At 42.6% G+C, this 14,229-nt stretch overlaps 1 protein-coding gene and 1 long non-coding RNA gene across 6 annotated transcripts in view; one reads left to right on the forward strand and one right to left on the reverse strand.

The window, feature by feature from the left end:
• Positions 1-14,229, reverse strand: part of LHX2 (LIM homeobox 2) — a 37,374-nt gene that overhangs the window by 17,099 nt on the left and 6,046 nt on the right. For 2 of the 4 annotated variants that reach the window (XM_054007034.1, XM_054007033.1), the window contains exons 2-3: positions 5,048-5,253; positions 3,495-3,877 (exon numbers count right to left, since the gene is read on the reverse strand). In XM_054007034.1, coding sequence (XP_053863009.1) covers positions 3,495-3,877; positions 5,048-5,247 — 583 coding nt within the window. In that variant the 5' untranslated portion in view covers positions 5,248-5,253. Of the gene's footprint in view, positions 1-3,494; positions 3,878-5,047; positions 5,254-8,095; positions 8,594-14,229 lie in introns of those variants that run through there. The other 2 variants (XM_054007032.1, XM_054007031.1) reach the window with 2 other exon arrangements.
• On the forward strand, positions 9,127-13,090 carry LOC128825029 (uncharacterized). Of its 2 annotated transcripts, XR_008442575.1 has the most exons (5): positions 9,127-9,268; positions 9,374-9,536; positions 10,683-10,718; positions 11,511-11,836; positions 12,356-13,090. It is a non-coding gene; the product is annotated as an uncharacterized LOC128825029 (long non-coding RNA). The 2 variants fall into 2 exon arrangements; XR_008442574.1 differs by lacking the exon at positions 9,127-9,268 and having other exon boundaries at positions 9,297-9,536.

Raw genomic sequence — 14,229 nt, forward strand, 5'->3', positions numbered from 1 at the left:
ACCTTGTGGGGATGGGGGGGGGGACAGGGGGCAGGGAGGTAGGAGCAAAAGACTCTTTCGTTGCTGCCTGGATTCACCAGACCCCCTCGCAAGCTTTAGATTTATTCTTTCAACGCTTGTTCGATAGTGAAAGGAAATAAACGAACTCGAGCGCTGCAGAAGTCCAACCAAAGCGAATCTAGGGATAACAGTTACTGCTTTAACCTAGCCCAAAAGCCTCTTCCGTTCTACATTACTAACAAAACAAACAGAAAAGAAAAAAAAACTTTTTCACAAGTGCACACCTTTCTCGGGACTAGCTGTCCTCTCCCATTGTTTCCCCAACCCGAGAGTTATGTCTGCGCTGTATATTTAACCACCATCCGATTGACAGACTTTATATCCTCCAGAGTCCAGCTAGTAAAGGAAGAAAATAGTTCTTAATGTGGGTCTTTGCTCTTCGCAAAGATTGTGCATTTTATCAGTCTGTGGGGCCCTCGGTATGCACGGTACATCTATCATTTCTAGGGATATTTTAGTGTCTTCGCGTTAAAGGGAGACTAGATATGAATGAATAAAATATTCCAGGCTGTGGGAGGTTCGGGGTCCAATTCACAAAGGGAGTATTTTATTCAGAATTCTTTACAGGTGCTCCTGTGTTCAGCAGGCTTTCAGCCATTGATTTACTGACCCAAAAACCCTCTCAAACTCCATTCCAACAAGTGAAAGAAAAAAAAGTATGATCATAGGAGCAACTCTTACACAAAAAGAAGAAGAAGAAGAAAGGGGGGGAAATCTTTTTGAAGTTCCGGCTTCCTTCTAAGCTATTTTCCACTTGTCAGGCTCTATCCACATCTAAAATCCCTCAACCATTCCACCCCACTGCAAACTGGGTCTTGTTTGAGTGGAAAAAAAGAGTCAATCCAATTTATGCTACAGATGAAAAAACTGCCGTTTAGTAAATAATTTATTTCTAAACTACGGTCAGGTTTTAGGTGTCCCTCCCCTCCCCTCCCCAAATTCATGTGTGTGGTTTTAATTTTTAGAAGAATACGATGTATTATACACAAACCCCAATTGACAACAAAAAGAAAGAGGGGATGGCAAATATTGTTTATTTCTAGTGCATCTCTCAAAGTGGGAAGCAGTCACACACACACATTAAAACATGTTTTCTTTTAAAACTTACTAAGTGTACACTTTGCAATCCGTTACTGTTTTATTTTAAATCAAAGGACAAAATGAGTAGATTTCCAGAACTTCCTTTATAATCACTTCAGTTAAGAGATTTTGTTTTAATCATAAAAAGGTTTAGCAAAAGAAGATAAAACCTTCCCAGGGAAGGTTGTTTAATCTGCAGTTTCACAGTCAAAGCAGAAATAAAAAAAAAGGAGAGTAATTATTTTGAAAAGGAATAAAAAATAATTGCAAATAAACGTGCTGAGTTTAAGAAGCCAAGGAGCTATAATGTTTTTTCAGGCTGCGCACCTATCCAGGACAGATGCTGATGGTTCGGTTTACTGGTCCTTTGAATCTGAACATCTGCCCTGCATAGGGAGACAGGGGAAGGACAATCCTCCTAAAAGGATACAATTTTAAACGTGAAACTCGTGTTTTCTATATATTTTAAAGCTCGGAGTGAATCTGAGGAAAACGTCATATACACCTTTCAAAGCATAGAAGAACTTTTCCTTCCCAAATCTCTCCAATGGCACTCCCATTGACTTGCGTACATTTTCCAAATTAGACAGCAATCGAATTCCAGGTGGCAAACGGTTCCTGAAACCTGTTTTCCAGTTAGTTAAAGTTGCGCCTTTCCTCCTCGTTATTTTTAGGCCAAACAAGTAATTTTTGCGCATCCATCCCCATTGTTCCCATCCAAGTTGCGCGCAAAAGAGGCGCAGCCTTAGCCGCATCCTCCGTTCCTCCTGCCCCCGACTTTCAAAGAGCGCTCAGTCTACAGGGCTGGGAGATCACTAGCAGATGAGGAGATTTTCACAAAGCCATACACTGCGCTGCAGTTTTTCTTGATTATTTTTTCTATTTTTTCTAATATTGAGTAGTAGAAAGTAAAGCGCTGCCCTGAGCAGCATATTCCAGAGATTTACGAGAGAGGGAGTTTGCACCAAACAGCAGCAAACTGTACGTTTGCCTGAGGGCCCCATCCCCCCAAAAAGTTCAAGGCAAAACTGCACCACACCCCCACCCCCAGGTCATGTACGAACGTCATACCAGACAGAATTACACTCTGCCAAGGAGGGCTGAAGGACTAAGGAGCTGTGAAAAAGGGGCAGCACTACTGAAAAAAACCGGCAAATGCTGACTCTTCTTCAGGGTCTCCCCCTATTTTACAAACATTTGCTGGACTCTTGATCTAAGAGTTTACAGAGATTTGTGTCTAGAGAAAACCTTGTTCCCAACACATCTGCTGGAAACACTTCTAATAGAACGGAGATCTAAATCTTTTCCTCTGCACAAACACTTTCTATCTCTTCTTGGATCCACACAAACAGGAAGATAAAAATAATTCTAACATTTCTGTTATATACAGGCTACACATGATACATTAGAAGAAGAGTAAAGGAAAGAAATAATTTTCTTTGATAGGATGGGCAGCCAATTGGAATTCCTGTGCCTGCAAAATTACAACACTGAGGTGAAGGGAAACAATCTGGGATATTAGCTCTTGAAATTTAAAGAACTGGAGAGCCATGGGTTTTTGCAAAGACACAAGCTTGTCCCGGGACCCAGGTCTGTTCCTGCGACCCCTTGTCCTTACTGCTGATCTCAAATTTGGAGTAGGGGGGTTGTAACTTGAGGCTAGTGCATGGTTAGAATAGTGATTTTTTTTTAGTTTTTTGAGACTTTTATAATTCACAGTTGATGAACAAAACTCCAGTCAAACTGGTCATCGGGCAAACAGTCCAGGGCTTGCCTGCAAATACCTGCTTTCTAAAGACAATTCCGCAGACCACCAGACTGCGCTATGCATGTGCCCAAACATAAAAACGCTGTACCCCCACGCCAGAGTTCCAGCACAGCCCCATCTCCCTTCCAGTTCAGTTCCCGGTGAAATCACCACGTTGTTGGGTTTGGTTTGGTTTTTTACTCTCCTCTTTACCAAAGTCTTTGGTGCAAAAGCTCAAAAGTGGCAGAATAATTCACCCACCAGCAGCCTTTAAGAACTAACTACTAAAGGAAATTCACAGCTCTCTGAAGTGCTAATTTACAATCTCTGGTTTCCAGATTTTATTTCAAGCTACACCCGTCCCCTTTTCCCCCGCCCCCAACCAGATGACCTTGCTTCAAAACATTTTATTTCCAACTGAAGTGAAAAATGCTAACATATCAGCTTCCGTAATTGCAGTTTGACAGCACTTGATCTCAATAATTATGCTGCAGCTAAACTATGATTAAGAGTTTAAGCTAAAATAAAGAGAACCTCCCCCCCCCCCCCCCCCAGGGGAACAGAAACAAACCATCAGCATTATTCTTGGCGGGGAGGGGTCTCTTACCTGCATTGTAAGCTGCCAAATCTGCCCCAGGCCCTGGGCTCTTCCTTTTCCTGGGTCTCCCCTTCTGGACAGTCCCCACGCCGTTGTAATAAGGCAGTCCCAAAGTATTGGCAGAGCCCGCTCCCAGTGCTGGGCCCTTCCCAGCGGCTACATCCGAGTGATTGAAATGCACCTGGTACTCCCCCTGGATGAGAGTCTCGAAGTGGAGGCGGCAGTACACCAGATTGTCCTTCATGCCAAAGTGGTCGCCGGTGGTCAGCATCTTGTTGCAAGTGGTGCAAGTAAAGCAGTTTAAGTGATATACCAAATCCCTGGCCCTCATGACCATTTCGGAAGCGGAGATCCCCAAGTGACACCTCGCACATCTCTGCACCGAAAACCTCCTGCAGAACAGAACCGCGACAGGAAACAAATGAGAACAGCATTTCCCCTTTTTATCGCGCATCTCCTCCCCATCCCCCTTCTGCAATTCGCCGGTAAAAGCTTAAAGATGTTTCTCTTCTCCGGCCAGAAGGCTTTATTCAGAGCAGGCTGGGCTCCAGACCGCGATCCCTGGATGAGCAAGGACCGGGGAACAAGGCAGTAAAGTTTGCAAAGTGGCCTTTGTCTTCCAGTGCTCTAAACTCTAAAGAGATTCAAGCCGTGGAAAGCCGTAAAACCAGCTATGGTCCTGCCAGACCAGTCCGAGGGGAGATACCCCTGCCAGGGTCCCTGGCTCATGAGGTTTGCAGGGCATCCAGTTCTGCTTCCCATCTAGCAACAACATTATTTTACACTCAACCTGCCACCCCGCCTCACTTCTGCAACTCCAATGCAGCGAAATCCTCCCTCAGGGCCATGGGACAGCAGCGAAACTTGTCTGCTGTGCTTGCTCGGGAGATCCGAGACAGCAGGAAGGGACTGGGTATGACCTTCAGCTTGGGTGCCAGGGGAGAAATTCGGCATTTTCCAGCTCAAATCGCCCGGCACCATCACAGCCTTTTCATTGAAACCCAGCGTACTGAATGGAGAAATATCCTAACGAATAACATTTCTCGCCCTTCTGTGAGTTATCCCCAGAGCCTGCCACTCCATCCATCCAGGCTGACTCCCTGCATCTGGGGCGCCAATCCATACACAGTTTACCGTGTGTGTGTGTGTGTGTGCCTGTGTGTATTTAAAGTAATACTGGAGGCGCGTTAATTAACTATCATTATTACTATTTTTTTAATACTATTTGCCAAGGGCTGAGAAGAAAGCGAAGTTGTATTTCTCCTTAGTTGGTTCGTTTTACTTCAAAGAGTGCAGGAAACGGGGGGGGGACGTGTTCTAAGCCTGGGTGGGGTTCGTGCCCCGATATTGGCCCATTCCCTCCAAAGACTGCAGCCTGTCCTGCCTACCTCATTATCCCCCCTCTGGATGGAGACGCTTAGGGAGCCCATACCCTGCCCCGCAGGGAGGGTCTGCCCAGTACCCCCCTTATGCAGTGTGCAGTGGGGTTGGATTTGTTCTGTGGGTGGGTGGGTCTCAGAGCCCTCCCCCGCTCCCTGCACTGGGGGAGGGGCAGTCCGTACCTGTAATAATCCTCCTTGCAGTAGATGCTCCCGTCCTTGCTGAAGCAGGTGAGCTCGGACTCCAGGTTGAGTTTACATTCACAGCACTTCAGGCAGCGCATGTGCCACTGTTTATCCACTGCCAGGAGGTAATAACGGTCGGAGATCTTTCCCCCGCAGCCGGCGCACAGGGCAGCCCGGTCACTGCTGATGGAAGGCATGGTCTGCTGGGGGAAAACAATTACAGACAGTTAGTGACAGAGGGAGAAACCCTCCTGCACCACTAACCAACCCCCCTTCCCCTTCCTCCCCCAAGCCCAGTTACCATCAGGGCTGGGCTTCTCCTCTTCCACTCCAGGGGGCTTAACTGAGAGACCAGAGAAAAGGGAGCTCCGAGGACTCCAGCCTCTGCCATCCTGACCTGCTTCTCCTGCCCTGGGGAAGGGAAGTTTCCTTAAGATTTCCAAGGCTTAAAATATCTGCCCCTATCCTAAGCGAAGGGACGTTGTTGTTGGCAGAGGGGATAGGATGCGAGAAGGACATATTACAGGGTGAGGGGGAAGGCCATCCGGGTTAAATCTAATAAATGGTATATATGAACTGGATCGGCCAGTCCCAGAGCAAACAAAAACCATGCTGCTCTGCAAACAAACAAGTCATAATAATCATACAACAGGCATATCGCAGACAGTTAATTTGAGATATCTATATCTGAATATCTATATAGTGGAGACACGGAGAGTGACTGTATAGGAAAGGCTATGTTTGTGTGTGTGTATATATATATATATTAAAATCCGGGTAAATTACAGATCCTGGCAGTTATAGAGTTATAGAAAGAGCTCTCTGTAAATTGATTCCAAACAAAATGTATTCCAGCCCAAAGCACTAAACAGATGAGTCAATAAAACTGCGGAGGAGATGAACATTACTAAATTCAAAGCGTAGAATGCTTTGTCAAGAATACTACATAGTCTGAAATGTGCAATCAAGAAAACGGGGAAAATCCGCAGCAGAGCATTTTAGGTTATGCCGGGATAAAGTTGGAAGCAATAAACTAAATGTAACCCCTATATAATTTAATAGTTTAGTGTCAGATCACAACCCAATCGAAAGTTCCTTTAAAAAAAATCTAATCAACTTCAACTAACTAGTGAGAAAATAATGGTGGAAACCATTTAAACCAAAAGGAAAACATCCTCATTTGTTTTATCCTGGATCTTAAAATAATATTCACGTGGAAAGATAAAATGCGAAGCATTATTTATGGCAGACCTTGCAGCTGGCTTTTGTACATTTCCCTCTTCGTTTGCTTTTAACATGGCACCTAAAACTCCCTATATATTTACTTATTGTGGGAAAAAAATAGATCTGACGGATACAATTTTTTTACCCATCCAGCACCTTAAACTGGTGCGCAATGCAAAAATAAAGAAGACAGCTAAAAGAGGAACAAGAGAATAGAGGGATAATGAAGGGAATGTTTTAAAATATACTAGAACTATCCAGTAGCCCAACTACACTTGTACAAGCCACATAAATCCTTTGCGAATAGCCCAAATGCCTATATTTCAATGAATCCACTCTCAGAATTTAGATTTAAATGAAAGTATAGCAATGTATGGTATGCTGTCCACACAGCTCCACTGTTTATGTCTTTAAAGAGTTAACCGAACCCTGATTAGTGATCGTTTTATAAGCAAAAGCAGCTTCCTGTAAATACAGTTTAAATAAAACACTGTTTTTCTGCTTTGTTCTTCCAGTGACATGAATATTTGGGGACCCAAGAACGGTGCTTAAGAAGTTAATAGTCTAAGCCCCTGTTTATAATATTTTACTTACACACACACACAGTGGCTTACATATATAAATGTCATAACAATTATGCCAAGAGAGATCAGTTGTCTAATTCAAACACTGTTTACCTGCGGGGAAAAAAGAAATCAAACTTTTCAAAAGAAAACTAAAAATATTTAGAGCATAAACCAGGTACGAAGGCTCTCTTTTATAGCCGTCATTTCAGCCTTAAACAGACTAATTGGCAGTTATTTTCTACACAATGCTGACAAAAATAATACAACATGGAAAAACTTAAAAACAAATTCGGAAGGTTTTTTCGTGCACATGGCCATATCAGCTCTATAGGAAGAGGCATATTTGACCTAAATACGGATCTTTTTGCCTAGCAAGAGTTATCATTCCTATTTAATAAAAAAAGTAGGAGATACACAAATGTTGAAGGAATTGAAAATCTCTTCGCTTGATTTTAAGTTAGCTTAAGACATTTAGAAGGAATACATTATTTTATTCAGAAGTATCTATTCAACTCCATAAACGTAATACATAAATATTATAAATCACCAGATACAAAATGAGCCCTAGCAAAATATTTTAAAAGGAAAAAATTGTGTCTTCGTTCGTAACCTTTGAAATTCGTCTTCTCTTTTTGTCGCATTGTAGCGAGAACAGATTCTATTTGTTATTATTAGTAGTAGTGGTAGTAATAATAAGAATGGATTATAACATTGCAACTAGACGCGCAGTAGTGACTGCCTCAGTGTATTCATCCCATCTGGAAAAAAAAACAGAAATCCTTTGGTGTTTGTGTTTTTCATTTTGCAGACAGGATGCTGTCCCTTCTCCCTAAATCTGGCTACACCAAAACGTTAACTATATAAAAGAGCATGTCGCCCTCTTCCCAAAAAACTTTAGGAGAAGGCCAGCCAGGCTGTGGGCAGGGGAGGAGGAGGAATTCCTGGGCTCTTCCAAAAGGCTGCTGCTGCTTTATCCCTGTTCTCGCAAGGGCCGTGCCTTTCAGTTCATCCGTCCGTTCCTATTATTGTTATTATTACTCATTATTATCAGGTACATGCATAGCCCCTAGATTTTATTTCGCAGATTTTAGGTGCGTTTATGCTTATTTTTTTTGTTCCTATTAGGCGTCTTAGTTATGATTTTTGCCTACGTTTCCCCCTGTTTATTCTTGTTAAGGGAAAGCGTTGTTACCGTTATGGGTTCGCTATTTTTAGGGGGTCGAGGGGGTATGTCGCCCGCTCTCTCGCCTCCTACCGTTTCGGTCTCTCCCCTGTCTATAGCCGAGCTGATGGCTGGCGCGTCGCTCTTGGCTCTCCGGTCCATCTCATCGATGACCCCGTGCATCTCAGAGCCGGCCAGGCTGTGGAAAAGCATCGCGGAGGAAGCGGAGGAGGAGGAGGCCCCGAGTTGCGGCTGCAGCTGACAGCTGTCGGGGTCCCTGCAGGAGCCCAGCACTTGCATTAACCGGAGCCCTCCCCCATGCATCTAGCCCGGCCGCCCCGTCTCTCGCCGGGCTCCGGACGCGCCAGGCAGCGAAGCTCTCCGGAGCTCAGCTCAGGCTCCGATCCGCGGGTTTCAGTGGGGCGAGGGGGCAGGGGAGGTTGCGGGGAGGGGGCAGCAGGGCTGTTGGTGTCGCAGGCTTCAGGGCTTGGATCTAGTCAGTTGCGTGGCCCCGTCACGTCCCTCTAGGAGGCTTCTTCAGAGCAGGGCTCATCGCCCTCGGAGCAGTCCCAGGCACTCCGCCCCGGCCCAGCTGGCAGGAGGCTGGGCAGGCTGGGGGGGGGGAGGGTTAATAGACAAAAATTAAGCCATCTTCTGTGCAAAATAAACTGGAAAACAACGGCAGCCCCCTACATGGCCCCGTGCGAAGCCGCCGAGGAGAAAGCCGGGAGCAGGGCAGGGGGGCAGCGGCGGGAGGGGAGCTGGGGCAGATGCCAGCGCTGGGCACTCAGTCCAGAGGGCTAGCGGCAGGAGCAGCCCGGGGCCAAAGTTTGCTCCTGTCCCCGCTCCTCCCCCAACCTCCCGGTTCTCATTGGGAAAGGGAAAACCCAGGGGGGGGGGTGAAGAGTGGGACGGCCACCAATGGGGATGGGCACTCTGCAGCCCCTGCTCCCCACAGCCCCCTGGACCATGCACCCCAGGAGCTGCCGTGCGCCCCGCTGTCCCCAGGAACATAAGTTTGTGGCGGCGCCGCGTGAGTAATGGGGCGCGGGGGGGGGGGGGGGGAGCTGCTGCCGCTCGGCGCAATCCCTTAAAGTGCGAGAGAAGCTTCTGCAGTCCCAGCGCAGCGCAAGCCTCCGCGCCTTTTCTACAGCCTCTCTGACATCATGTCCTGGCCAGCCCTCATTGGCTGCAACAGCTCCTGGCCCAGGCAGCATGTGCTTGGGATGGAGGCACTGAGTGGAGACGGGAGAGGCATGACTAGGGGTAGGCTGGGGGGGAGCTGGAGTTTTCATGCTGTTGAGGCTTTGCTGCTATTTTCCCACTTTTGCAAAAAAAAAAAAGAAAAAGAATGCTTCCCATCCTCTTCAGACCCATCACTCTAGGTAACTAACATCTGAGCACGTGGGGGCCCAGAAACCCGGCAGGGATCCTGTTCTCTGCAGCAAATCCAGCGCCGCCTTGCCTCGTGCACCCAGAAGAGAGAGTGCTTGGAGCAGATGAACAGCAGCCACTCAAACTCAGACCAGCATCGGTAAGAAGATTCGCATTAACTAACTGGCAACACTAAATGATTTAGATGTTACAGTGGCCGCTGCAAGCAGGATATATCAGAGTGAACTGACTCCCGGCAGGAGACTCAGGAGGTCAAGGAATGGTTTACACTCAGAGATCATCTGATCTGAAACATATACAATTCATTGAATGCAACCAACATCATTCACCCTCCTTCTGAAACATAGTCATAACTAGAATATTGTCATTGGTGCCATTAAACTGCATGGAGTCTCTCACAAACTGATCCTTCTCACTTCTCTTCTTTCCAAGTTAACTTTAAGAAAACTAGGCCAGAGAAGCCTCTTCCCAATTTAAGGCAAAGACATCAAGGAATCCCCCAGTAAAAAACGAAGGAAACCTCTCAAGAGTTATAAATATTCTCCAAGATGGATGGCATGGAAGGTTTAGTGCTCTGAGGTCAAATATCAGTGTTTTAATTATGGTAGCAAAGGGATTAGGTTGGAAAGTAAGTCTTAATTTACTTATGAGATCCCAGAATTTACCTGGGACCTGTGAATAAAAATTATTACATGTTTTTATTATTAGCAGTAGTGGTTGGCATCTTACAAATGGAGTAAAATTATTACTATTGTTTATTATTTCATTATTGTTAGCAGTAGTAGTGGTCTGCCTCTTACAGGTGTAATAAAGTGAAGAAGGCTACATTTAGCTACAGTTGGAATTATTCCTTTTATTCCTTTCTTGGTTTTATGTATTTCTTGACATTTTTATAATAAACTATACTCACTGCTACCTTTCCCTTTGAATAGTTTCAAATGATTAAATACATTTTCACCTCAGAGTGAGGAACAAGGTGTTGTCAGCATATTATGTCTCACAGAGATTTATATAAAAAAACCTCAAGAGCCCTCGAGGAGTCGTGCAGAACGCAGGCTAATCTGGCATCTGTGGGATATATACAGAGAATGTGCCAAAGTTATCAGTGCTTGGAAACAAAGGAAACTGGTATTTTAATTCTGATTAGAAAATGAAACAGAATGATCAGATTTGTACAGTATTTCTCTTGACAATCTGTAGTTTATTTTGTGTTTTCATATTCTCATTGTTTCTTTCACTCCATTATATATATATATATATAAATTATTTTTATTATAATGTACAGGGACAGATGAATCACCATACATGTTGATAGTAACAGGTATGTGGCTTTTGCTCTTTTCTACACTTTATTTACCCCTTTCCAACTAATCAACATGCAAGACCTCACTAGTATTCTCTATGATGGGTGGTTTGCCTCCATTTAATAGTGTACCGGGGTAAAAAAATCAGGTAAAAAGTTACACACAGTACTGTTTGCCTAATGCCATGTCTTGTCACGGAACACAATTGCATTACTTTTACTTAGGTATCTTGCTGTATGTGTTCTGTATCTATATACTGTATTTTCCTTAGATCTCTTCAGACAAGTTTAATTCTATAATACAGAACTTACTGCACATGTTCTAAATATATTTATAGCTGAAACAGGTCATAGCCTCTTCTACTTAATGTCAGGCCTCAGACATTGCTAATTATCTCTAAAAGATTAGATTATATTTCATATAATTATATTGAATAAGTGGCTGGAAACAATAACAGAAGTGATATGATTGAAAAGGTATGGCAGTGACATCCAGTTCTTAGGCTACTATCTCTGATTATCTTCTTAAGTGATATACAAACACAAGAAGGCATCCAACCCTTGCTACTAGAATACAACAAGGAAAGTAATAGATTGTAAACACAAAGCTGCTAGTGTACATACTGACACATGAATGACATTTACATTGTTCAGAATAAAAAGCAGGATATTCTCGAATAATGAACAGAGGAAAAACCACTGTAATACAAATCATCTTTTAAAATCAAATAGGGTCTCTTTTGAAATGGGAAATTATTCATTTTAAAAAAGTGAAGCTAATAATAAAGTCTCTTAACCTGTATTTTGTAGTAGGTGACAGGTGAACAAATCACAGGTCTTGAGTTTCTCTACCCTGCCTCTCTCTGGTAACGTCATCTCCAGTACCATCTGCTACCTACCAGCTAAACAGACCAACCACATAATGAGGTACCAGCTTCCACCCAGCTACCGTGACTAAATCAGAACAAAAGAATTCAACGCCTCCTTCAACAAAGGGACACAAGTCTAAGCTGTCTTTGCTAATTGCTGGGTTTCAGGTTGTCTGTTACAGATTTTAAGTGAGCTGCAAACTTGCATCCATACTTTATAGCTGTTGGATAAAGATAATGCGAATAAAAGATAAATGGAAACCAAAGGTAAGAAAAAATAGAAGAAAGCTCAGAAAACAAGTAACTAGTTATGGCAAATTAAAGGGTGTGGAATAATATAAACATGAGAGAGCAGGGGGCAGAGTGATTGATATCTCATATGTTTTTGATGCCCCATACGGTTATTAGACTGCAATATACGGGACATACAATAAACTATGAATTAAAACGTAATTGCAGCTTCAGGCATCTTCTTCATTGTCTGCTGTGGTGTTATGTCTTCATGCACCGTGATTGACAAGGTGTAATTAATCATCTTACTCAGTTGTAAATATGGGCACCCTTCACAGTAGGCATCAGGAAGTGTGTACCAGCAAAGAAAGCAATAGTTGACGCTTATATACCATTAAATCAAAATGAAAAGTCTTATATGTTCAGAAATGTGTGTTTGGTGTGATGTTGTTATCGTTTATTTCTAAAATACTGTATCAACAGATTTACTTGATTTGCAAGTTAACTACAACATTAACTGGTTTTATTTATTTTGTCTCTTCTTCATTTTTATAGGCAATGATGCTGTTCTCCTAAAATGTGATACAGTTTTCTTCTTGACAGCAAGTGGAGCCCAGCTCTGCATCTTCCTCAGTCACTGGAGAAAGACTAACATGCTTCAGATTCAGTTGCTTTCCAGAAGGACTTGAAACGATTCAATGAAATGATTACTCCATTCATCTATCCCATTTTATACTTATTGTGTAACAAGTGAGACACTGTGGGTCATTTTAAAGTAAAGGAGAATAGTGGTATAATCCTATTAAAGACATCAGACTATTTACAATAGGACAGATATTAACATCACCCTAAACTGTAAATGAATGTATTTGTAAAGGTGTTTTAACTTTCCAGAGTGAAGTACATTTTATGTTGCTGTTTCTTTGCTACACCATCACTATACTTATCCAGCTAGTGCAGCCGGGTGTATGAGTCATAGGAAATTATATTTCTTGCTTATTAAAGTGGTTTGTCTCAGGAATATTTCATAGTGTATATTTTTTTTCACTCACATAAAGATGTTGAGAGAATAACTGGCAACCTATTTAAATGTCCTTTGCTCAAGAGATGTCTATTATATTTGTTGGGGATTTTTTAAATTTTTATTGCCTTTCTAAACTGTTAATTATGTATCGAAATGTATTGCTGTCACCAGTCTAACATGAACAAAGCAATAGAGTGAACTGCCTGAGATATTTCAGCATGGTATTAATTACAAGCACAGTAATAAATGAAAATTCGACAACCCTCTCCAATTGCATTTGTTTGTAACCCCAGTTGATGAATGTTTTATACTAGCACGTGGCAAAAAATACCATTCCAGGGACTCAGCAACTAAATATGATCTAAACCCAGAATCTTTGGGGCAGGGTAGCATCTCTTGGATCTATAATCTCACCATTTGCTCCAATCTGAATGAGCTCCCCTGCTGTATCTCAGCAATATACCTAGTTTAAGACAATGCAAGCAGCCCACTTTCCAGAAGATGATCAGCAAAGAATGTGTTTTATTCTGATTTGAAAATCTGTCAATCATTGATAAATAAGATCAGATAGTATTACTCTATAAAATTATCTAATTGTATTTGCCTGATTTGCAAGAAGAATAAAAAATGTTTCTAAGGAAAATATTGAGGATGATTTACCCAGATGTTGTATAAAAATTGCTTTGTCATTGATACAGGCAATTGGCTTCAGAAATAAATACAACCCTGTAAGTGTGTGTGTGTGTGTACATATACATATCTCAGACCTAAATAAGATATACATAATCTTAGATTTTTTAGTTTATAGGACAGTAGGTATTTGAACAGTTCTGAAAACGCCTTTATGTGTGTCAGAGAGGGAGGGGAATCTTCAGCCACATGATCTTCTCTCCAGAGTCCTGTTAAGTGTACTGGACGTAAAACAGAAACAAGAAGTGTGAAATATAGGTTTGAACATGATATGTCAGAAATGTAAAGGTTGTAAGCCTTTTTAGTAACCGATATTAATATTGTATTAAATGTGATGAAAAGGTAGATGTTGGGGAGAGGGGCTGGGCTCATAGGCAATTTTGTCAAGGTTTTATCTGTGATTATGATTCCAGATGTATCTGCTCCCTGAGGAGAGGAATGAAGTGAAGTTGGCATGTGACAGGTGTTTTAAGGTGTTTGGCACAGTTTCCCAAAGTGGTGACAAAATCTTCATTTTTATTACAGTGAATCAGTAAAGGAAATACAAATGGGTAGGTCAATGGTTATGTATTTTAGATAAATAATGGATTATTATTTTAGGGAATATAGCTTTTTGTTGATGCCTTTAAATCTTCAATCCTGAATCATCATGCATCTGTCATTAAATAATACTTGAAGTATGATTTTAACAAAATACATAGTACTTAGATCATAC

Source organism: Malaclemys terrapin, chromosome 17 (genome assembly GCF_027887155.1).
Source record: "Malaclemys terrapin pileata isolate rMalTer1 chromosome 17, rMalTer1.hap1, whole genome shotgun sequence".
Lineage (NCBI taxonomy): Eukaryota > Metazoa > Chordata > Testudines > Emydidae > Malaclemys > Malaclemys terrapin.